Source organism: Pseudochaenichthys georgianus, chromosome 4 (assembly GCF_902827115.2).
Source record: "Pseudochaenichthys georgianus chromosome 4, fPseGeo1.2, whole genome shotgun sequence".
NCBI classification, from domain to species: domain Eukaryota; kingdom Metazoa; phylum Chordata; class Actinopteri; order Perciformes; family Channichthyidae; genus Pseudochaenichthys; species Pseudochaenichthys georgianus.
The window spans coordinates 22,675,795-22,700,737 of record NC_047506.1 but is presented as its reverse complement, the minus strand read 5'-3'; the positions used below and the strand labels follow the sequence as shown (position 1 = coordinate 22,700,737).

General features: G+C 42.6%; 2 protein-coding genes across 5 annotated transcripts in view; one reads left to right on the top strand and one right to left on the bottom strand.

The window, feature by feature from the left end:
- The first annotated feature begins 634 nt into the window (after positions 1-634).
- Positions 635-11,066, top strand: usp1 (ubiquitin specific peptidase 1). 4 transcript variants are annotated; one of them, XM_034080892.2, is made up of 9 exons: positions 635-756; positions 1,214-1,443; positions 1,791-1,932; positions 2,895-2,993; positions 3,229-3,398; positions 4,935-5,590; positions 5,772-5,930; positions 6,186-6,387; positions 8,788-11,066. In XM_034080892.2, the coding sequence occupies exons 2-9, from the start codon at positions 1,280-1,282 to the stop codon at positions 9,479-9,481; spliced, it is 2,286 nt and encodes a 761-aa protein (XP_033936783.1). In that variant the 5' UTR covers positions 635-756; positions 1,214-1,279; the 3' UTR covers positions 9,482-11,066. The 4 variants fall into 4 exon arrangements, with proteins under 4 accessions (XP_033936783.1, XP_033936782.1, XP_033936780.1 ...); XM_034080891.2 differs by having other exon boundaries at positions 1,788-1,932; positions 3,232-3,398; XM_034080889.2 differs by having other exon boundaries at positions 1,788-1,932.
- Positions 11,067-11,128: 62 nt separating this feature from the next.
- The window catches only part of dock7 (dedicator of cytokinesis 7), a 52,090-nt gene continuing 38,275 nt past the window's right edge, over positions 11,129-24,943 (bottom strand). The window contains 13 exon segments of the mRNA XM_034080894.1: positions 11,129-11,916; positions 12,816-12,983; positions 13,307-13,413; positions 13,556-13,699; positions 13,887-14,123; positions 14,239-14,328; positions 14,452-14,577; positions 18,215-18,229; positions 19,079-19,210; positions 23,408-23,551; positions 23,641-23,833; positions 23,955-24,055; positions 24,706-24,864. Of these exon segments, the coding sequence (XP_033936785.1) occupies positions 11,874-11,916; positions 12,816-12,983; positions 13,307-13,413; positions 13,556-13,699; positions 13,887-14,123; positions 14,239-14,328; positions 14,452-14,577; positions 18,215-18,229; positions 19,079-19,210; positions 23,408-23,551; positions 23,641-23,833; positions 23,955-24,055; positions 24,706-24,864 (1,659 nt within the window). The 3' untranslated portion in view covers positions 11,129-11,873.

The following is a 24,943-nucleotide window of genomic DNA, read 5'->3' as shown; positions in this document are numbered from 1 at the left end:
ATCATGTTAAAAGCATACATGTATCGTTTTGATGTTGATTTCTGCAGAAGGATTGTTGTCAATTCCACCGAAATATAACCTTACTTCCGTTTACTCTCTTCAAAATAAAAGCATTTGTTTTTGTTATGCATACTGGATAATGTATAAGTAAATCCTGCGGTTAAAACTACAAATGTATTAGATTAACTGCAATTCAATACCATTACAAATATGTTCCTCTTTAGTTGTACCTTAATTTGACTGTTTATTAAATGGAGATCATGTGATGGATTCATGTTGAATCAAGCCCTTTTTCACTTTTAATTTTAATGAAGAATTGACAACAGTTGTAGATGTTGTTCAATCTAACTTTACGCAGCTTGATAGAAGACTACAACAATGGCGCCTGAAACTAGCTATTGGGTCCTAAATGAAAAAGTTGACTAAATATGAGCCTGCTTTATGAAGTGTGACTCTTGATAGTTATACATTTGTAATCATTTTTCCACACATTTACAAGCTTTACGTATACGTCAGATATACGTTCAACATCAAGGAGTGGCTGTTCATTTGATATTTTTGACAGATGTTGTGTTTTTCGTGTCGGTGTTTCCCGGCAGTGTAGCCGACAGTCGGTCTTCCTTCAGGAAAAAGCGGCAACTTCTGCTGCTGCATTGCCTGAATCGCCAAACACTCTGTAAATATCTCCGTGTAAATATCTCTAAGACTGGATATTTCGTGAAATATTTAAAGTTATATCAGGAATGACTCATCCAGGTAAGCATCACAGAACTGTAGAGTAGACACTGTAGGGATATTGAGAGTTAGTTTTGTTGAAGTGTTGGAAACGGCGTGCTGCTGTTTTCTCCTCCCACTTCTTCACCGTTTTGACCCAGTTTAGGCTGTGTTGTCTGCAAAGTGCAGATTATTACTCGCTGTTCATCACGCCATTGCTAATTCCAAACGCGCATAACACGACGGTTCTTCCTGTTAACGGTTACATTTCAAATGTAAATGAAGGTGCAGTAAATTAGCGTTAGCCGCCGAACATATTATATTATTCGTTATTCACTCGGTAACCGGGTTGGACTTAAGTGCACCAGAGATGTCTACGTTAAAATGGTCCACTCACTCGGTTGTACCGTAGTTACTTAACTGCGCAGTGTTACTTTCGTTCTCGTTGAACTATGATGGCGCCCACTGAAATACAACTGTGTTTTTTATTTTTTACCAGTGAGGTGCGCTGTTGCTTCTCTGTAGAGAAAAATATCCTCCTTAAGGTGACGGTACCTGAAGAAAGATGCCAGGTCCGCAGGGGGAATATGCTGCGGTGGCGAGCCCCGTGAAGAAGAGCAAACTGTCTCTGAAGTTCCTCCAGAAGAAAGAAGCTAAACGGGCTCTGGATTTCTCTGAACCGCTAGCAGATGAGCCCAAAACCGTTAAACATGTGGAGCCTGAAGCGAGGTGTGTATGGGCTGTCATTGTGGTTTTATTTTTGGTCATACAAAGTTCAAAACACTGATATAACCAGACATTTTGTTGAGGTATGACGTGTGTAGTTATGCTGTCTGTTGGTCCTTGCCAAATACATGCCAGCCAGTCATTTAACACAATTACATCACATTGTCTGATCATTTCAAAAATATATGTAGACAAGGATATCTTCTTTATTGATATTTGGGTAGAGATACAACCATGGCTAATGAGTGCAGCCAAAGTACAACTGCAGGGATGAAACAAATAACTGATGTTTGATGATGTTTGTCTTTCATTTAAATTAAAATTATATTGTGGTCTCCACTGTGCAGCAGCTGTGATCAGGTGGTGCCCAGTCCTTTTCCATGTCCTGCCTCTCCTGGCCTTCTCCTGTCGTCTGATAAGAGGGATACATTGGTGCCATTTGTGGGGCTCAACAACCTGGGCAACACCTGCTATTTGAACAGCATCCTACAGGTGGGGCATCCCCAGAGACAGAATGGATGTATATCGTATGTAATGCAGTTAGAAAGGATCATGCTTTACACAGTGTATGACTCAACTCAGTAAAACACAGGCAACCATGAGGGTCATTTATATTTGAAAACAGTCTCATGAAATGCCGTTTCTTTAGATAAAACATGCCAATTGGAAGATATATACACATATATTGTGATGCATTTCATCCGGCCATCATCGTGGATTACGTTTTGTCATAAAATTAAACGAATCATGTAAACATGTAATGCCAAGATACAGGCCCTGTCTTGCATAAATAATTATGAACCAGCTACCAAGAAATATGTCAATTTGTCAAGGAAACAACATTGCTTTCTTTGTCAGTAACAATAAAGTTCACCGTTAACTAGGGATCATGGAACGATTCATAGAATATTTGAAATTATTCAGGTTCTTTTTTGTTCTTTTGGGAGTGGTGCCTAAGTTGATTACATATTATTCGTTGTTGTTAGCTTCTGGTGCTAGCGAGCTACGCTAACGGATATAAGGAGTTTTTTCAACAACAAAGCGGAGGAGAGTCCTCTCCTGTCAGACTGAGAGGCTCAGTATTTATTTATTTATTTTTGAAAATTAAATAATATATTTCTTTTTTTGTAAACATTTTTTCTCACATTTTTTTTCCTTTTATAGGATATGTACATTTCAGTTAATCGGTTAACGGTTTTTTTGGGGGTCGAATATTCGAATATACATTTGCTTTCAAATTCCCATCCCTACCGTTAACACATCATTTGGCAGCAGTGCTATTTTTCATCCTCACAGCACACGTTCAAAGAGTCACTTGTTTTTATTCTCTAAGAAACCACAAGCAGGGTTAATAGTCCATACCTGTAAACAATTAGAGGAAGTGTTTTTCAGCTTTTTGTGCAGATGGATCATTTTAAATAGGATTTAGATTGTATGTCTGATTTCTCCTCCAGGTGCTGTACCACTGCCCAGGGCTTAGAGAAGGAATAAAGAAACTGTACAACCTGTCAAAAAGTACGGACAAACCAGAAGAAACGGATCAAAATGAAGAGGTTGGTAGAATATAAATGAGATTTCTATTAAACAAAATGTATATAAGAACCAGGGCTTCTGAAATGTAAAATGTAAGAATCATACGTTTTGCATTTTAAATGGTAGGGCATTTATAAATAACAATCGGACACTGTATAGTGCTTCTGTTATCATATCAGTTGTAATTATATTTGTAACAATAATTATTTTTAGTAGAATTAAGCTACAATTCAGACCCCTTGTTTTGTTTCTCAGCAGTCAGAAGATGCCGCTGAGGCTCTGCCGCCTCAGCTTGAGCTCCTGGGCAGCTTCAACAGTCTGATCACATCTGTGCAGCAGCTGCAGTCCAGCTTCCTGTTGAACCCCGACAGCTTCACGGAGGGAGAGCTCGCTACACCACCTCGCAAAATACTCAACACACTCAGGTAGTCATGTGGTTAAATGAGGCCCTGGTGGCTGTCTCAATGATGCATTTAAATTAGGGTTGTTAATAACGCGTTAACGCAAAAAAAATTAACGCCACTAATTATTTTAACGCGATTAACGCATGTGTATTTTTTTTCCTCGGTCGCCCCGTAGTTTCAGAGCGCATCGAGTTTAAAATACCATCTACAAGCTGATGCTGACAGCCCCGCTCCTGCCGCCCGCTTGTGGCAGACCACACTTCCACGCTCACCGGCAGGCACCGACTGGCCATCGGGAGGACCGGGAGGGTGTGTGTATGTGTGGCCCGAGCGAGCGAGAGAGAGACCTTACGTGTATTGTTGTTGTTAGCATCTGGTGCTAGCTAGCTGCGCTAACGGATATAAGGAGCTGTTTAAATGAAAACAGAGGAGCGACATTTCGCCACAACTGCGCCGAGCACTTGACTTGATGCAGGAAGCAGACAGTGGGACATTGTAGGAGAAGTCAGCACACTCAGCATGGTTAGTGCAACATGATTGCAGCGTCCAGGCAGCTCCCGTTCGAGCATATGCCTTGAGTTGCACATAGCTCCAACGATCCATCACACACACACACACACACACACACACACACACACACACACACACACACACACACACACACACACACACACACACACACACACACACACACACACACACACACACACACACACACACACACACACACACACACACCTTGTATTGTATTATTGTATGAGAGGTTCCAGGTTGAATTGAGGCGAATATTTGTACTGTTCAGAGGTTGTTGTGTTTAATATTCATGAGAATATTTGTCATTGTTCAAATGATAATATACATTAGCATAAAGCATATTTGTCCACTCATATGTTGATAAGAGTATTAAAAAGAAAAAAATTCCTCTAAGGTACATTTAGAACAGATCAAAAATGTGCGATTAACTACGGACAATCATGCGATTAATTATTTTAATCGACTGACGGCCCTAATTTAAATAGTAAGATAGCTCATTTCTAATCAAAGTGGTGTTTCTACACACTGTAAACACGACCCATACACATGTCTTAAACTATCTTTTAATGAAAACAATTTTTCTTTTTCAGCAATAGAAACTAAAACAACAGCAAATGTTTCCTTTTTTTACAAGCTAAAACAAATCTAAAGTAATATTTGCATTCCCGTTAACCATGTATTGTAGTGGAGCAGATAAGTTAGTTCAATGTATTGTATGTTGAATATCATAATTAACTTTGTACCATGGCCAATCCAACGACTCATTACATTAGGCCAATTCAATTACTTGTTACACTAGGCCTATCAAATGCTTGTAATGATGCCACCTATCGTTAGAGCAATGGGTGGGTCTTGTGAATGGATATTTCCAGCAGGGGAACCAATCGGAGCCTCCGATGGGACCAACAATGAGGACATTATCTGTCAGAATCAAAGACTTCTTATATAAGTCATTAAAATAGTTTCAAGAATAATTGTTTTTCTACAAGTTAACCAATTGTAACCTGACTCTGTGTGTTGCAGGCAGCTGAACCCCATGTACGAAGGCTATCTTCAGCACGACGCCCAGGAGGTCCTGCAGTGCATCCTGGGATATATCCAAGAGGCTTGTGACACCATCAGAAAGGATTTAAAGACAGAGGAATCTGAGGTGAAACCTGAGCACGGTGTTGATTCAGCTGCCAGCAGCACCGTGACCGAAGAAGAGGACGGCCAGGTCAGCGGAAAGAGGAAGAGCGACACCGAGGTGGGAAATGCCAAAAAGAAGCCGAAATCCCTCAAGGCCAAGAAATCTGACGCAGGGGATAATAAACCCCTCACTCGTTCGAAGAGGAGGTCCTTGAATGAAATCACGGTGGACAACAAAGAAGACAAAGATGGAGAGGAGGAGGAGGAAGGGATGAAGATACTGAACAAGGAGGAGGGGAGTGACTGGGAGGGGAAAGGTGACAAGGCTTCAAAAGAGGCAGAGGGGAAAAGAAAGAAGAAGTCTAAGCTGAGCTGGCTGAGGCCTTCTGGGAAACAACCCAGTATTTTCTCCAAGTTCCTCAGCGTGGGGAAGATCAGCTCTGTGAAGAACCAAAGCAAAGCAGAGCCGGAGAACGCTGTCGCCATCGAGAGGAGCAGCGAGGAGAGAGCAGGACACACTGCTGAGGACAAGAAGACGGCTGAACCTCAAGGTACGACATCATTACTGTTGGAGGAACAGGACGGGGCGCTTTTAGCAGAGGAGAAACATAACAAGCATTGATTTGATATTAGAAATCTATATGGCCAGGTATAGGACATTCTAATTATACATGTTGTAGAAAGGATAAATGTCTCATAAAGTTTGTCTCTCTCTCTCTCCCCCCCCTCCAGAGGGGCTGGACCTGATGGAGCAGCTGTTCCAGGGCTGCCTGGTGCTGAGGACACGCTGCCTGGAGTGTGAGAGCTTCACTGAGAGGAGAGAAGACTTCCAGGACATCAGCGTCCCCGTGCTGGACGAGGAGCCCAGCAGCCCCGACGACCTCTCTGAGGGTGAGGGGCCCTTCAGCTTATATTCAGTTTGCACTCGTTCCTAATGGAAGTCCCTCTACCATGATTTATTTAAAGCTCTAAGCATGGGTGAAGTGGGTAATGACAAACACATTCTTGAGGTTTTCTTTGAGGTCACCTTTTGACAAATACAATTTGAATTCAAACGTATCTGCACAGCTTTTCTTCCAGATAACGATTCAGATGAAAAATAATAACTGATAATAATTTACTGAGTGTTATTCTCTCTCCCCACAGTGTCTCCTGATCCCAAACCGGAGCTGAAGACTCTGAAGTGGGCCATTGGTCAGTTTGCGTCGGTGGAGCGAATCGTCGGAGAGGACAAATACTTCTGTGAGACGTGTCACCACTACACCGAGGCCGAGAGGAGCCTGCTGTTCGACAAAACTCCTGAAGTGATCACCATCCACCTGAAGCGCTTCTCTGCCAACGGCTGCGAGTGAGTTCAGGAGAACTGTGTGCTCTAACAATGTTTGACCTTCTGTACTAAGACTTTCTCGTGACTTAGTATATTGCAATCATCATATCATCACATTAAAGGTGTCAGTGTTTCCCCTACCATTGTCTTGGCGGGGCGCTGCGCCCTGCCAACGGAGCCCCGCGCCCGCCTGAAATTCAAGGTGTTTTTTTAATTTATTTTTAATTTTTAAAAATAATAATATATATATATATATATAGCACCAAATTGCAACTGAAGTAATCTATCTACGGGCACTTTTCACATTGAACATGTGCTCTTTTATTAAATAAACTAAATGCTTATTTTATTTATCCAATGTATGTGCATGTTTCAGTGTCCACTGCTTTGCGTATTCACATTCTCCCTCCGCTCTGTTTCTGAAGGGCGGGGCTCCGCCCCCACACACACGAATGCACACACTCACAATCAGAGACAAGAGCGGAGGAAAGGAGGAGAACAACAAAGTGTAAAAAAGTCAAACAAATCTGCATTATTGCCCCGAGCTCTGCTGTCTGCCCGTTTGTGTGTCCCCCCCCCCCCCCAAGTTTCAAATTCGTTTATTATTATTGTTTAACCGCAAGCCGTTATCGTCACGGGAGAAAAACACACACAGCCTGCCCAGGTGGACGTGCGCGAATGCTTCAACGAACATAGCGTACGCATTCTAAAAATAGCTCACAGGTGGTGAGCAGGTACCGCGGTTTTGAACTACAGTATTGAATTTGACAGAAAACAACAAAGAAACGCCAGCAGAAGAATAGTCTAATGAGTTGGCTGAAAAAAAAGACAGGAGATGTGAGTTGGTTTATTCAGTAAATTAGCTCAGGATAATTGGATGTTCTGTCTACACCTGTTGATGTGAGGCTAATGCAGGATTTGTTTAATGTTAGACTCACACCAATAGCTCAATATGATCATAACACGATTGCTTTCATATCAGAGATCAGATGAGGTAATAGAGGATGAGGCAGAGAAGCAGCAGCAGCACAGGGTTGCAGCAGGTATGATATATGCTGTAGTCAGGTGATTTAAATGTATCAATGAAAGGAAGAAGTGTAGGCTACATGATAAGAAGGGAATACAGTTTGTACATTAAAAAGTAATACAGTACAGTGTTACACTGTACTGTATTACTTTTATTCAAATACTTTGTTACTGTACGATATCAATAACAATAATCCACAGCTCCTCTCTGCTCCAGAGGATACAAAAAAAAATTAAAAAACATTTTTACACCTTGGGGAAACACTGGGTGTGGTAGGTAATTCACTTTTTGCTATATTCCATGGAATGCTCTTAACATCCCGATAGCAATGAATACATTAAATGCTTTGACAATAAATCCATAACAAAAAAGTCATCTGTGGAAGCCGTGGTACTGTAAAAAGCACGACCAATCATCTGAGCCGGCCCGGCTAAAATAACTGTCAGCCTTCCATCTGTGCACAAACTTATCTCGTCCCCTCATTGGTCATGTGCACGTTCGTGTGTGTTGGAGGAGGGGCTCTGTAGGGAAGTCTGAAGGAAAGGGCAGATTGTTTCCGGTTGTGTATTTTCAAATTCTAGCGCACTCGAGCTGAGGCCTATACTACGAAGCAGGATTTTCGCTTAGCCGGCTAACTTCAGGGAAAACTCTGGGTTTCCAGTCCTACGGCGCTGGTTTTCTTTTTAGCAGGCTAGATCTCCATGGTAACTTATGCTGTGCAGCTAACCTACCTGATCAACTCAGTGAAAGCACTGCCTGCTGACCAATCAGAGCTCAGTGTGTGCGGAGTTTAAAGCGATCAAGTCATATTACAGGAGAAAGGAAATACAGAAAAACTGCCGTTGCAGGAAAGACGGCCGGCAAAAATCACCGACTGTGAACGTGAACATTAATAGAATAGAATGCTCCAAATACCACCCTTTCACGTGAACGCGCACCTAACTAGATAGGAAACGGCTGGCTTGAGCGATCCACTTGATAACCCGCGTCGTAGTACCGTTTAGCGAGAGCGCGTATATTTTGGATTAGGCCAACCGGCTAACTCAAACATATCCAGGTTAGGTTGAACTTTAAGACCTTTATTTTCCCAATTCAAAACACACACTATCCTAGCACCTTTTCTACTGTTCAAGGCATACTATACTGTGGCATTTTCTTAAGAAGTAATAAACAATTTCTTTGATAGTTTATGTTTTTTTTTTTTAAAGAAATATGACATACTATACTTAGTAGACTTTTTATGACATTTTTATCGTGTAAAATATGAAGACTTTCTGAAATGTTATTACGTTTGATAGTGTTTATTATGACACTTTCATGACACACTTGGACTTGTCACTTTTAAAATCCCCATATGCACATATATTAAACCATCTTCCTTTTTCCCCTCCTAGTTTGGACCCGTATGCTGGGCTGTCCAAAGTGAACACCCCCCTGCAGACCCCCCTCACCCTGTCTCTGGAGGAGTGGTGCACCCGGCCCTCGTCCACTAAGGGTCTGCGCTATCAGCTGTTCGCTGTGGTCATGCACAGCGGCATCACCATCAGCAGCGGCCATTACACCGCCTACTGCCGCATGTCTGAGCTGAAGGACGTGAAGCTGTGGGAGCAGAGGGAGGAGGAGACGAGGGTGAAGGAGGAAGGGTCGGACTTTGATGATGGAGAGGTGTCTTTCAGCCTGAATGCCAGGGGACAGAGAGGGGCCAGCTTGGCTAAAACAGTAGGGAAGAAGCTGTTGGAGGGGGGGGTCGGGCTCCTGGGGGGCCAGAGGAGTCTGACCAGTTGCGACATTGGGAGCAGCGGCAAACAGTCGGAGAAATCCTCCAGCAGTGGAGCCGCAGAGGGGTCCAAGCGCAGGAAACCTGTCATGGGACAGAACACTGAAGCAGGAGAGGAGACCTCCTGTGGGGGGGCGGGGGCCACAGAGGCTCTGCACAACCTCCTGGACTACGAGGGCAAATGGCTGCTGTTCGATGACTCTGAGGTGCGCTTGTTTGAGGAACAGGACTTCCTGCAGGCCTGCTCTCCAGAAACGTCCTCCTCCTCGACCCCCTACCTGCTGTTCTACAGGAGGATGCCTGAGCCCTAACGGGAACACGCTGTTTACTCCGGGGGCTTTCTGGCAGACAGTGCCAATCATACTGTGGCTGCCATGGTAACACCTGAACTGAAGACTCTCCCACAGAGCGAACAGTCAGGACCCCCCTCACTGCAGAGGGGACAGTCAGGACCCCCCTCACTGCAGACGGGACATTCGGGAACTTCTATGTTCCGTGATGACTTTTTGAGCCTCTTTTTTTGGGATGTGACCGTGTTTTTGACTTTTTCCTTTACCGTCTCGTCTCTAACGTCCTGTTTTCTCAGTGATTGAGTTTGGTCCCTTTCTACACATTTAAAAAACACTTTAGAACTCAAATCCAATGGAATGAATACTGGATACTGTTCTGAAGTCCATGAATTAGAAGTCAGTGCTGTTTGTTTGGAATCAGTTCCTCAAATAGAGAAAATAGATATTTTTATTATTGACAGAGAATGCTTCATGAAGTTAGAGATAACAATATGTAGCATTTCTTTCCTGAAATATTTTTCAAGTGAAATCTTTGCCCACCAACTCTTTGAATCTGTTTTGCACTCATTCCTTAAGATGTATTTGTAATATATATATACAGACTGCTTATACAACCTAGTGTTTAAGTTGTGGCATTTAGAATTATAGCATTTGATATCAAACGGAGATGTTGAGTCAAGCTATACGCAGGCCGCCGCGCGTCTCACGAAGAAGATGCATACAAGTTCAACATATTTCTATAAATAAGCTATCCAGTTTTTAAAAAAGATACATTTAAGACATTATAAAAAAACTGCCTCTTTCATATCTAATTTAGTGTAACCTTTACAGCTTGAATGTGCAAACTAAGACCTGAAATCTGGATCTGCTTTAAACGGGTACGTTTCCTGATTTCGAGTTCAGTCGAGTTCCTCTCAGTGAGAGCGTTTGTTTAAGCAAAAACGATTGAACCGCTAGCTATCAGACAACAATGGAGTTCAGCGTCAGATTTATAAGACTGAAAGCGAACATCTAAGTTATGGATTTGATAGCTTTGGTAAATTCATATTTGCTCCTCAAACTTGTAAATCTGTTCCTGTGAACACTCAAAACACACAACAGGAAGTTCATTATTTGTGCTCCAGTGCTTTTAACAAGTATCACTTAGTGTAATATTATAGTCGGGTAACATTATACAGGCAGGCTGACATTTCTCATCTCAGGTTGTACATCAGAGGCCGTTTCTCAATGTCGAGTAAAGCTGCTGCAGAGCCACTATTTCAAGTATACTACGTCATCGAGTGGCGTCGAATGCTGGGCATTTATCATGCATTTAAACAGTCCTTCGGCGCCACTCGATCACGTAGTATACTTGAAATAGTGGCTCTGCAGCAGCTTTACTCGACATTGAGAAACGGCCACTGTGTTTCTACGGTTTCAGGGAGTGAATCGGTTATTAAGCTTGGTGGGTAACGCCCATTATGGGATGCATTTCAGTGTAAATCATATATACATGGGGTCTTTTGGGATAGAACAGATCTGCGTGTCATCTCTTTAAGCCTCATTCCAGCTGTAATATATTCATGTTGACGGGTTCATTCTATAAGCAATAAACTTTGTACCTTCACATTCTGTCTGTTGAAACTCTGTTACCCACGACAACACAAAGAAGCAAGAAGCACACCCAGCTGAACATTAAAATATTTATTTTGTAAAATATTTAAAATAAACAAAACTACATAAAATTATACAAGGAGTTCAAAGTACCTAACTTTAAAAACATTCTTTCAACTAAAATGATAATAAAGCCTCATGATAAATAATGGTACCGCTTTTGCATGTTTTTCCTCCTCACCATCTCGTTCTGAATTACATCAACGTTCAAGTTGTAAAATGCATTGCTACACCGTAATAAAAAAAGTGCACACATTAAATTGGATACAGATTTTTGACACACTATATAATTAAAAAGACACCTTGACTTTTAAAATTGTACCTTTCCTGCAGACTGACTGGCAGAAGAGTTACTTTTGGCACTTTAATAACCAACAAAGGGTTATTATGGTCTGCTTGTGAGTTTGCATCCAGCAGGCTGTTGGGTTTAAAAGTAAAGGTTTTACATTACGAGCTTTCATTGAGCGGAAGCATGGGATAAATACAAAGATGTGTCCCTCCCTTTGTCTGACTCATGGCCAGCAAAGTCAAATCCTAAATGCCAAGGTACCTCTTTAATCTCCAGAACCACATGTCCGTCTCTCGCGGTGTAACAGTTTGTCTGTAAACAAATGAAGACCCTGGAACGTACCAAGCTGCAACATTTCAGCCTCTCTTTTTAGCACGTTCTCCAAAACACTGTCCAACCTTGAAAACTCCTATTTACACTCAATAATAAATTAATATTGCAATTTGTCGCGCGTGTGTGTATTCTTCATCTTCAAATGTCAAGCTTGCGAAGACTCATCCTGCTGAAGGAATCCCTGGAAATGAGAAAAACAAGAAACATGATTTAATTGAGACAAATATCAGATTTCTTTCATCGGACAACCAAGTGATTTGGGGGAATAACTGGGATTCCATCGCAGTGATCTGAGCAACGTCGTTGGGCTGGCCCATCTGATATTTACAGTCCCGTTAAAAAAAAGAAATATGGCCGGTGAGAATAATCAGACTCTAAGGACGCATTGTACGTGAATCATACAAACACAGGACAGAGAGACGTAAAACCGCCTCACAGAATGTAGTCCGAGAGTCCTGAACTACCTGGTCAAGCTGTGCGTTTGCTGCATGATTTTTACAAAAGCAAAAACAAAACTTGTTTAATTATACAGCCAAAACGAAATGTAAAGGTAAATACAGGAACCCTGAAGTTACATAAAATAAGGCTTCTTAAAGAACCTTTCCAAGTGTTTTAGGACCACCTAAACTGACCACCGTATTAACCCAACATCTTTCGGCTCGAAAAAGAAGGTTTATTAGAAAAAGTAAGTCCAAAAAGAACAAAAAATTAAATAAAAAGTCATAGTATGTTAAAAAATAGTCGAAAGTATAGTATGTAGTAAAAAAAGTCATAATATAGTATGTTGAAAATAAAAACGTCAAGAATGCCGAAAATATCAGAAAAGGTCACAGTAAAATATCAAACATTTTTTAAATGTTATAGTATGTCGAAAAAGGAAAAAGATTACTAAAAAACTAAAACTAAAAAACTAAAGTGTGCCGAGAATATCATAGAAAGTCATAGTAAAATAATTCAACAACTTAAAAAAGTCATAGTTTAGTACATCCAAAAAAGGTCATAGTTAAGTATGTTAAACAGAAACATGTATATAGTATGTTGAGACCCCTGTATGATCCTCATCGCCACAGACAGTCGTACCTGTGGGCGTTGACCTGCAGCACAGGTTTGTAGAGCTGGGGGATCTTCCTGTTGATGAGGGGCTGCAGCGCCTCCTTCAGGCGGTGGTAGTTCCTCTCCAGCTCCCTTTGGTACTCTTTCTGGTCCGGACCAATCAGGCTCTTATTCTTACGCAGAGCGTCTTCACACCTTTGGCAAAGAAAATAGAGCCGTGAGGATTCTGTACAATAATAAATGCGTGCTACCGTGGACAAAGAATCTGCACAATTTTTTGTATAGCTTATCAAAGATTTTCATTCATGTTAAAGTCGTCATCTGTAGGTGAGTCCGACGCTCACCTTTCACCAAATGCTATGTAATCAAAACACTCAATCTCATAATTATGTATGATCGTTATTTTTATTATTTACGGTGATGGATCACGGAATTTCTCCTTATGGTGTGCTTCCACATGAAATAGTGTGTCCTCTAGACACATGACAGGTATGTGGACTGATCAGCACAGTTCCTACCGCTTTGTGAAGTCTTTGAAGCAGAGCCGCAGCTTATTGTGGTGTCTGTACAGCTTGGGGTCGCTGGGAATCTCTGACAGGAACACCTGAGCCACCTCCAGAGGACCCTGAGGACACGCAGGAGGAATATTAGTCTGAAACTTCACTTATCCTGAGATAGTCCTCTCATAACACTTTGTTTATGCTCCTCTTCTTCTCAAGCCTTGACACTCTATGTACCAATAACAACCTGACATCCCCAGACTCTACCTGATTGACAGTTGTGCCCACTGACCCCTGCAGGACCATCTGCAGCATCTTTGCATCTGCAGGGTCCTGGTGGGTGGCAAAGGCCAGCTCCTGGGTCTTCTTCTGCATGTCCTCTATGGCCACCTCAATGGGGGTGGAGATAATCTGGAAAGGGACAGAGAGAGGCAGTTTTAGGGATAAGGGCGCGCAGCAAGAGTTGGATAAACTAACTCACTTTTATCACCACTTCTCTCATTCCACAGTAAGAGATAAGATACTGTCTGTTGTGAATATAAACCCTTATTAATGGGTTGGTTATATGTCAGAGTAGCTATACAATGAAGGGTCCCACCTCCTCTTTGTGGATGATGTTGATGCGTGTCTTGATGTAGGGGAAGGCGTGGGAAGTGGTGAGGATGGTTTTGCGTTTATATTGTTCGTGAAGGTCCCCGTGAGCCCGCCCATCAAGAGTGAAAGGAGTGCAGTAGACGAAACGTCTCAAGTTGTAGTTCTTGTCGAAGTAAGTGATGCGGTCCTTCATCTCGTACGTGTCGAAGTACGGCTCCACGTACGTGATCTGGACGAAAGCCTGCAGAAAGAAAAGGTATTGGTTGGTTTAGTTCGAAGGCTGAGTTCACTTTGATAAAGATTCTCAGACTAAAAGTTAGAATAACAATGTGGGAATGTAAACTCTGCACACAGACCTTATTTGGGTCCAGCTTGCACTTGTCCACTGGGTTGGAGTCCTTGATGACCTCCACTTGGTCCTCTCCAAACCTCTCTCCATAGAAACCCTGAGAAAAAACAGCAAAGATCCTCATTAGGCTTTACTCAAATCCTTCATTGCAAAGACATGTTTTCTTTCGGGGGAATAATGGTATTAAAGATAAATCTAGAGTCTACCCGGTGGACTTTACCTCTAGCCTGTGAGAGATCTCCGCCAGCTTAGTGATGGCCGGCTCTTTGTAAACAAACTCCTGCTCGTCCAAGTCGCCCAATTTTGACCCGTAAAATCCGACTCTGAAGTACGTACCAAACATTCTCTTCCCGAGCTGCGAGCAGAGGGACACACGTGTCAGTAATGAGCAAGAAGAGGAATTAAATACATATACAAATGTGTGTGTTTTATTCAAAATGAAACAACTTTAGATATTCAAAAACGCCATTGTTCAAAACAGACGGATACAGTGTATAGCGCAGAACCTAAACAATGGAGAACTTCATATGCAGATCACTGTTGCTATAATAACGGTTGACCAGTAAGCATTTTGCAACCAAATGTTGGCTTCATATTCTAATGAGTCCATCCAACAATGACAGACTTCAATGTGTGTGTGTGTGTGTGTGTGTGTGTGTGTGTGTGTGTGTGTGTGTGTGTGTGTGTGTGTGTGTGTGTGTGTGTGTGTGTGTGTGTGTGTGTGTGTGTGTGTGTGTGTGTGTGTGTGGTACACAGCTGATATGTTAGGGACAAGAAGTCCTAGCATTCAGAAAACGAATACAATTAAAAGCAAGGTTTCATCCTTTCATAAAAAAAAAGCTTTCATAATAACATGTGGGACTGAATGCGAGTGACATTGCTGCTTAATTTGTCCGATCTGTTGCAGTCTCTTTCAGTGGTTTGTCCGTGGTTACCAGGGTCGGACAGGAAGCAGCCAACAGGAGGTCAACAGCCTCCAGATGATCCTCCGTCACAGGTTACCAGTATAAAGCAGCTATTACATGTTGGCATTCACTGTACAAGTTATAGTAGTATTTTATAAGCTGTTTTTTTCTGGGTTTTAAAACTCAGTACACAGAGGAGTGTTTCCACCTCAGGGTAACAGGAAGAACCTTCATTACAATATTCATCTACCAGCCAGCAGAATATGCCATGAACAAGTCTAAGAATACTCCTAAATAACATTAGTCGTTCAATTGAAAACAACTTCAACTCTGACTTCTATATGTTCGCATCATATGGGAGGGAAGACCTTAGCAGACCTAACTGGACTCTATCAGTCACAAGAGTCATGAGCAGACAGAGAAGAGACGAAACACTGAACACGAGGCTCTGCAGAACAACAATGGCTGACTGTTCTGAACTGATGCCTTAACTCTGTGATATTATAGGATGTATTTGCATTCAGCGGCAGAACAATGGCCATTCAATCCAGGAACTCTGACCTGTGTTCTGCACAGACCTCTGCATGCATCCATAAAGCACTGTATAGACTCAGAGTATACTTAAAGTCACAAAGCACAGTAGGTTTTGATGAGTGTTTGCAAGTGTGTGTGTATATATAGAACAAGAGAAAGGGAGAAGCTGTGGCTGGGTTGCGCAGGTTTGCTTTGCTCGGAAAATACCATTTAAAGGTCCCATGTCATGCTTTTCCGGTTATTACCCGTCCCCTTGTGTGTTATGTAGCTTTTTATGCTTGTGAACGGTCTGCAGAGTCAAAAACCCTCAAAGCACACCCTGTAGCGAGTAAAACTCTAACACAGAAAAGACGTGTCTATGCTGCCCCAGAACGCCTCGTTGGAGATTTCTCTTTTTCCATTTTTTACTTCCTCGGTACTGTGCCATGGGAATACCCAGAGGCCACACCCTCTGCCAGCCTTTCACGAAAAACAAAGCTTCCCAAACCTTTCAGCGATTCATGCCGGATATGTACAGCGTAGGGCAGGGGTTCCCAACCCCCGGTCCATGGCCCGGTACCGGTAGGTTTTTACTGCCGGGCCGCGAAATAGCTGTGAGTTTATCGTAATATTTTCAGAATTATAATTATATAAAAATATTTTATAAAAAAAAAATAGTTTTTTTTTTTTTCCCGCACCTATAGCCTACCAGTCATATTATTTCATCCAACACATACAAAATAAATCAAAATTGGTTAGCATAAGGTCTCAACCTCTCGTGCGCAGAGAAAGTTACAGGTGGTGCGCCAATAGGAAGTGGAGCGCGGGAGACAACCGTTTCATTGCAGACTGTTGTGTTTATGTGATAAATGGCAGTGCATACATTATTTGAGATATATTTCGAACTCAGACTTCATTTTAAGGACATTGCGGCCAGGGGTGTAGAGCTATTTTTTTATTTGTAAAACCTCCTTCACTTCATGAAATGGCTGCAGCATCAGGAGGCAGCCTCTGAGAAGTGCAGCACCAGTGCGTACACACAGCCTTCACTGCAGGCTGCTATGTTTCAACCACACACACCTCTACACACACACACACACACACACACACACACACACACACACACACACACACACACACACACACACACACACACACACACACACACACACACACACACACACACACACACACACACACACACACACACACACACACACACACACACACACACACACACACACACACACACACACACACACACACACACACACACACACACACACACACACATCGAACGGCCCGATTATTCCCCCTATTACTTAATGTATGAAGGAAATGTCTCCAACAAGCCGTTTAGGCGAGTGAATAGTATGAGAAACCAATGTGAGTTTGGAAAATTGCACAGTATAAATCTATTTTAGTAGACCTCAACAATGGAATTATGATCAGTGGAAATGGCCATGACATGGGACCTTTTAATAATTGCCCTTGGTAACTGCAAGCTCGAGGAAGCTCACTGCAACTGCTCCATCAAAAATATTGTTTTTCTTAAAAAGGCCCTTAAAAACTAAAGAACTTACCACAAGACAAAATTAAGTAAAGTGGGAAGGAAGGGTCGGCAACCAGGGTAATCAAAAAGGAGAAAACAGAGCAAATTTTAATAAGGATTGGGTTCCCCCAGAGAATCTCAAAAAACAAAATACATAACAACAAAAAGATCTGAATTGAGTTTGAGAAAGAACATAAAGTGGTTGTGGAGGATCCAGACCATGCAGAGACAGTCAGTTATGAAGAACGAAAAGTGAGAAAATAAAGGTCCACAACCTTCAGAAACGCAGCATGCTCTCTCTGAGTGCTATGGCCATTTCATGCAACATACCATACCGACTCAGAGGTGAAAACTGTTAATGGAAGAACAGAATGGATGGAAAAGAAAAAATCAGGGGTCGATTTAGTTTGAACTATTAATTAAAGGGCAATAATAAAAACTAATGGAAATCAAAAAGGGATAATCAGGTAAATCCTGAGATGACTGACAGTTGAACCTGAACGCCTCAGGGATTTGGTTCCAGCTTCAACTCAAGTCTGCAGAACTCTCCATTTATTGCTGTGTGTCGAAGATGACCACTGGCTAGAACAGATACCCTTCACACTGAAATCGAGCCCTGTGATTGGAAGATGAGATGAAATGTGACAGCGTGTCAGTCAATGAGTGTGTGGTGACTGACACAGCACACACAGACAGGAGATGAGGACAGGGAGTGTGCAGGTGATGCATTCACTGACACTGAGTCACACACAGTGGCTCCATGCACAGCCTGCCAACACTGTTATAAAAACAAAGCTCCTCTTGAACATGAAGAGGAGGAGGAAGGAGGAGAGAGGAGATGAGTGAGGAAGATGCTGCTTGTACAGCAAGGGGCAGACAGGGGACACTGTCTGCAGATGTTAATGGAGTATGTCACAAAGCAAAGTGCCCACAGCTAGTAAATAAAGAGATGAGAGTCAAATAGAAACATGAAAACACGAGCAGGCCCAAGCAGGAACCGTTTAGCCACCTACCTCCCAGCCAGTACTCTGTGTGACAAAGAGAATACAGGACAAGTGAACACAACACACAAACACCCCACACACACAGTGTTGCTTTCGCACACACAGTGATGTCACAGCAAGGAGAACGGACTCTTTAATACTGATCCAGGTGACTAGCTGTTGGGCTGGAGAACAGAGCAACTGACAGAAACACAAAATAGCCACTTATAGTACAGATGATGGATACTCTTTTTGTAATAATTGTTGGCTATTAGAGAAGAGTTGCTCTGACCCCCAGACGACTTTAACCCACGCTGTAACTTAACATCGGCATCAGGAGTCACACACCTTTAAGACAACCCACAGCAGGAGTGCCTTCCCTCAACACATGCATCCTGTCTCACACTTGACATATCAAACATGCAAGGTGTCTGATTAATAATTATAATTATGTAAACAGGAAATAAAAGGCCAAATAATATGACCATGCAAAGCTGTGTTGTGTTAGGCAACAACATCAACAGGATATTTCCAGTATCTGGTGTTGCTACTGCGGTATTTGTGTGAAGGCTGTGAAGATTGATAAGTATTCTGAAGCATTTTTATACATGACATTCATTGTGTGACATTTCTCTTTCTATAAGATCCTGCCAGAAGGAATTGAATATACTGTACATGGTCCGATAAATGGGACACACATAATACATGCGAGAAATTTAGCAGTGCTAAACATTTGTGTGATTGTGTTAGTTCGTTTTTTCGGTGTTCATATTGAGTGATCATCTTGGAACATGCTTTTCTGTTTTTAATACTCAATGAATTCACATTGTGTGTGTGTGTGTGTGTGTGTGTGTGTGTGTGTGTGTGTGTGTGTGTGTGTGTGTGTGTGTTTACCTGATGCACAATTTTGCCAAAGGCTTCCTGCAGTTTACCATGAATGGTAGCTAACTTCTTTGCGTCCCTGTTGGCTTCATGGATAGGGATCAGCACCTTGTAAACTTCATTCACCGCCTCATACATGCCCGCCTGGGGGGGAGATCAAGACAAATGTTAGTGTGATACAATCAGCAGTGATAGAAAAAATACCAACGCTTAAATTAGGGATTTAAAGAGAATTAAAGCTGCAAGCAGCGTTGAGCGGGTCTTCGACGCTCCGCAGGCTGTTGTCCGCACGTCGACGTGTGTGTGTAGGTGTCTCGAGGACTCGGCCGTTGGCAAACGTGGGAAGATTCAGGCCGATCGGAAGTTACATGGGAGTTACAGCAGTATCATAAACATTGTATTTGATGGCGAGTGATCTGTCGCCATGGCAACGGCATTTGATGACACTCCATAATATGCTTAGTTGTGTTGAGGGCTGCATCGTTATCAAACCTGTGAAGTTTTGTGCCGTTTGGAGCATGTTAACTGGAATTATGAGAAAACCATGTTTCACGGCGACCATTTTGTTACCATAGCAACGACATTTGAAGAAATCTCAAAACTGACACATATATGTCTCGAGGGCTTGACGGTTAGCACACATGTGACATTTGAACACTTTTTTTACCATTTACACAGGAGTTATAGCAATATCGTGCTTAACAGCAAGGAATGCGTTGCCATGGCAACAGCTTTTGAGGAAAACTCACTATTGTCATATTGAGCTGTTGACTATTAATGATAGTCTGAAGTCTGGTGGTGTTTGGATGATTTTCCATTGAATTAGGACAACACCGTGTTTCATGGCGAGGGATGCGTTGCCATGACAATGGCATATGATCACATCCCATAATTGACATAGTGCTGTTGAGGGCCGGACTAGGAGCCATAATATGAAGTCTGGTGGCGTTTGGACGATTTCCCATTGAATTACAACAACACCAGGTTTTTTGGCGAGGGACGCATTGCCATGGCAACGACATATGAGGACATCACATAATTGACATAGAGCTGTTGAGGGCCGGACCATCAATGATAGTCTGAAGTCTGGTGCCGTTTGGACGATTTTCCATTGAGTTAGGACAACACCGTGTTTCATGGCGAGGGATCTGTCGCCATGGCAACGGCATATGATGAAATCCCCTAATTAACATAGAGCTGTTGAGGTCCGGACCATTAACGATAGTCTGAAGTCTGGTGCGGTTTAGACGATTTTCCATTGAATTACGACAACACCGGGTTTTTTGGCGAGGGAAGCGTTGCCATGGCAACGGCATATGATGACATCCCATTATTGGTGTAGAGCTGTTGAGGGCCGGACCATTAGCCATCATATGAAATATGGTGCCGTTTGGACGATTTTCCATTGAATTAGGAGAACACCGTGTTTCATGGCGAGGGATCTGTCGCCATGGCAACGGCATATGATGAAATCCCCTAATTAACATAGAGCTGTTGAGGTCCGGACCATTAACGATAGTCTGAAGTCTGGTGCGGTTTGGACGATTTTCCATTGAATTACGACAACACCGTTTTTTTTGGGCGAGGGATGCGTTGCCATGGCAACGGCATATGATGACATCCCATTATTGGTGTAGAGCTGTTGAAGGCCGGACCATTAGCCATCATATGAAATATGGTGCCGTTTGGACCATTTTCCATTGAATTAGGAGAACACCGTGTTTCATGGCGAGGGATCTGTCGCCATGGTAACGGCATATGATGACATCCCATAATTGGCATAGAGCTGTTGAGGGCCGGACCATTAACTGTCATGTGAAGTCTGGTGCTGTTTGGACAATTTTCCATTGACTTACAACAACATCGTATTTTTTGGCGAGGGATACGCATCCCATTCCATGGAAACGGCATAGGGTGAGATTTCAGATTTCACGTAGAGCTGTTGAGGCATGGACCGGTGATATAAAAGTGAAGATTGGAGGAGGATAGGACCGTGTCCATTGGAGTTACAGCGACACCGTTGTTTATGGCGAAGGATCCGTCGCCATGGTAACGCCAAATTAAGTAACGCCAAATTAAGTAACATCAGATTTGACCTAGAGCTGTTCAGGGCTGTAGTGTTAACCATCATGTGAAGTTTGGTGGCGTTCTGAGTATGTCAGTTTGAGTTATGAAATCACCGTGTTCCATGGCGAGGGACCGCCTAGCATCGAGCGAACACGAACTTTGGCGCCAAATCACGGCTACGCCGTGCGAAAGAAAAAGAAACTGCGTGATAACAATTTGCCGCCCATATCTCGAGATAATACCCAACGAATTTCGAGTTGTTCGGATAAAGTCCCGAATGCGATACAAAATTCGTACGGAGAACGACACAACATTCAAAATGGCCGACTTCTTGTACGTTATTCTATACCCCTCCAAGAGGCTTTTTGGTTCGTCTCCGCACCCTAGATATGCGTAGCGAGTTTCGTTCGTTTACGTGAAAGTTAAAGTAGGGGGAGTTAACGGAAGTTCCGGAACCAATTACATATTTCAAGTTGCCACACTTTTGACGCGCCTGCAACATTTGGTGAGTTTTCACATATGTTGCGGGGGTCAAAAGTGCGTTCCAAAAGTTCAAAGAATAATAATAATGAATAATCGGTCCGATCTCCATAATGTGCTATTTAACATGGAGGTGGGCTACGCCTACGCCCACCTCACTGTAGTCACATGGGCTACCTACTAGGGGTGTTGAAAATAATCGTTTCTACGATGCATTGCGATGCGGACGTGGACGATTCGGTCTCGATGCAGTGACGGAAGATAATCGGTTATAGAGTAGTAACGTTGCTTCCTGATTTTCCGGCCGCGGCTTTACTATAACATTTTTTCTGTCACTTTAATATCAAATCGGTCGGTGACGCAGAGATCAGGGAACAGACGTGACAGCGGCATAGCAACACGGAGCAGTCTGCTTTATCCACCAACACAAGAACACCAGTCCAGAACCGACAGCAGAAGGACCCGCTCTCAATCACTCCGTGTCAGAGACACAGGGTCCCTGTGTCTCTGAGCCGCAGCGACACGGAGTGTGACAGGGATTTATGTTTTTCAAAAATAATCGCATTACAATCATGTCAGGTTTTTGGTGGATTTAATTAAGTCTTGGATTGCAAAGTATGAATGTCCTCTAGCAATTTTCAGACGATATATACGTGTGTAAAGTTTGTGAAGGCAGGAGGAAAAAAGCTTCCGCGATCACCGTCTCCTCTCCGTTCCTCCAAGCCCCGCCCCCTCCCTGAAAATAATGAGTGACATGCTGATAGTGACCCGATAGAAACTTTGTTATTCACTTAATCACTGAGATATAATGAAGCTAATTTAATCTCATACATTCATGGGATTTATGTAACAGTAAGACAGAGAATGTAAGTGTGCACCCACATGCACTATTTTTGTTTGTATATGCTGTTGTAAATACTCCTGTTGTCTGCTGTGTTCAGACTCAAGTCCTGTGTGTGATGCCTCATTCAGGACATTCAGTGTCCTTTCTTAACAGAAGACTGTTGCTAGAAGCTGCAGCTAGACTGCAGAAGCATTAGCTTTTTGTTTTTGAGGATGCAACAACTTCACACACGGAGGCTAGACCTATACAATTCATTTATTTTGGTTTATAAATTAATGTCAAGACATTTATGTTATTGATTTCTGAAGCACTTTCTAAATAATAAAAAGAGAGTTCATATGTATTTACTGCATGTATGCATTGATGAAAAATAAGCCATGTGCAGTAATATAGAAAATTGAGGATGCAACGCATTGGTATGAATCGTGATGCACCGGGATATCGAACCGAATCGAATCGTTGACAGGATAATCGTAATCGAATCGAATCGTGAGACCAGTGAAGATGCACAGCCCTACTACCTACTGCCATGATTTAGGCCACTTTTAATGGGCTTTTGCGCCTCGTTTTCCCTGTTTTTAGTGGGTTTTGCATGGTTATCGCTCGCTTCGCGAGCGACTGTATTGATCGTACGATATCAATTATCGATTAGGGTCTTCGCCGACCTAGGTCTCAGGCCCTAATTAGGGGCTAAATTAAGATCATTTAAAAAGTTCCACAAACATCTGACAGCCTTTGTACATTTATTTTAGCTTAAAGGTCTTTGATACGATGATTCAGGATGAATATACTGCATGTTACTATCTGGGAAGTGACTCCCAAATGTACACATATTCTAAGACCTATATTTTGGATACGTAGCAAAAAACATTTTTTGGGTGAGAGAAAGAGGAAGCCACTTGTATGATTGTCAACCTCCATTCAACCTATGACCCATCTACCCTTCTCACCATGGAAAACGAGGAAGCACCCTGCTCCAGGAGTCCCACCAGGCCGATCTCCGTGAAATATTTCCCCGAGCAGATGCCCTCCTCATCTGGTGACACCACATCATCAGAGACTGCAGACTCCTCCAGCACGTTGGAGGAAATGTTCTGTATACGAATGAACAAATAGAAGCTCACACATCAGCAGACCGTTGTTTCCAGGCATGTCTACACCATGCACCCAGTGCTTTTCCTACCTGGAAGGTGACGCAGCCCACAGGCAGATACTTGCGGTCCTCCAGCATGCTCAGGTACTCGGCCACCAGAGCCGCACTGTGCACCAGACACTGGGCCGCCTCAGCGTGGTTGTTCCTCTCCGAGTGTTTGCCCGCCATGTTCTGAAGCCACGTCAGCCGCAGGTCCGGAGACGTCTGGTAGCCCTTTGCAATCCTGGAGACACAGACACATCGCAAAGATAAGAACTAAACACTGACAGAGAGATGAGGATGCTCACAGTGCAGCAATACATGTTTAAGTGATTAAGAGGTGGGAGTGTGCTTGTTTTCTTTACCTGAACATGAGATCGATCAGCATCTCAGGGTCCTCCTGGTGCTCCTTCATCTTCACCGTGTCGGACAGGATCATGTGCAGGTTGAACACAAGGTCCTGGACCTGGATTCAGATCATTCATCAGGGTTCATACACTTTTTCACCAATGATTTTCAATGACTTCTCCATGACTTCTCCATGACCGTTACCTAATTTTCCATGACCAAAAAAATTAGTCTTTCTCAGCGGTACCACTGAAAATTGTTTATTTTAACATGGAACAGGAAAATAAGGTCTGATACATGTTGTGCCTATCTAAAACAAATCAAATAGTAGGCTTACTAGCTTCTACACGCTAAAGCAACTACAATCTCTCACCAGCAAAATACCTCATCAGTTAAATGCCATTTTACGTTTCATTACTATACGATACAGTATTTATTATCATTATAGTATTACTATTTCGGCGGTTAGATAAAATATTAATTATATTTGATGCAACTTTAGTTAAATTTCCATGACTTTTCCAAACTATGGGAAAAATATTGTTTTCCATAACTTTTCCAGGGCCTGGAATTAGCATTTTGAATTTCCATGACTTTTCCAGGTTTTTAATGACCGTAAGAACCCTGATTAATAGAGATCTTGAGTTATTGCTACCACAAGTCAAAATCTGTTAATTTAGTATGAATAATAAGTTGTAAGTCAGTCTAGAGTTTTTTTTACACTGTGATGGATAGAAGCTAAAATGTATTTTATGGATAGCTCAGTACCTGGTCTGGGAACGTGGTCTCTCTGAGCTCCAGGTCCTCCTCTGCGTAGGTGAGGATGGTCTTTAGAGAGCGACGCAGAAACTCCTCGTTAAAATTCTGAGACGTTCCCACCAGCGAAGAAAGGGACATGGTCACTTGCATCTTCACTCTGGCAAAGTTCTGAAAGTGCATTCACAAAGAGAAGAAAGGTTGAAGAAGTCATATTTGTTAGGCTTGTGGCTCTTGTGTGACAGATACG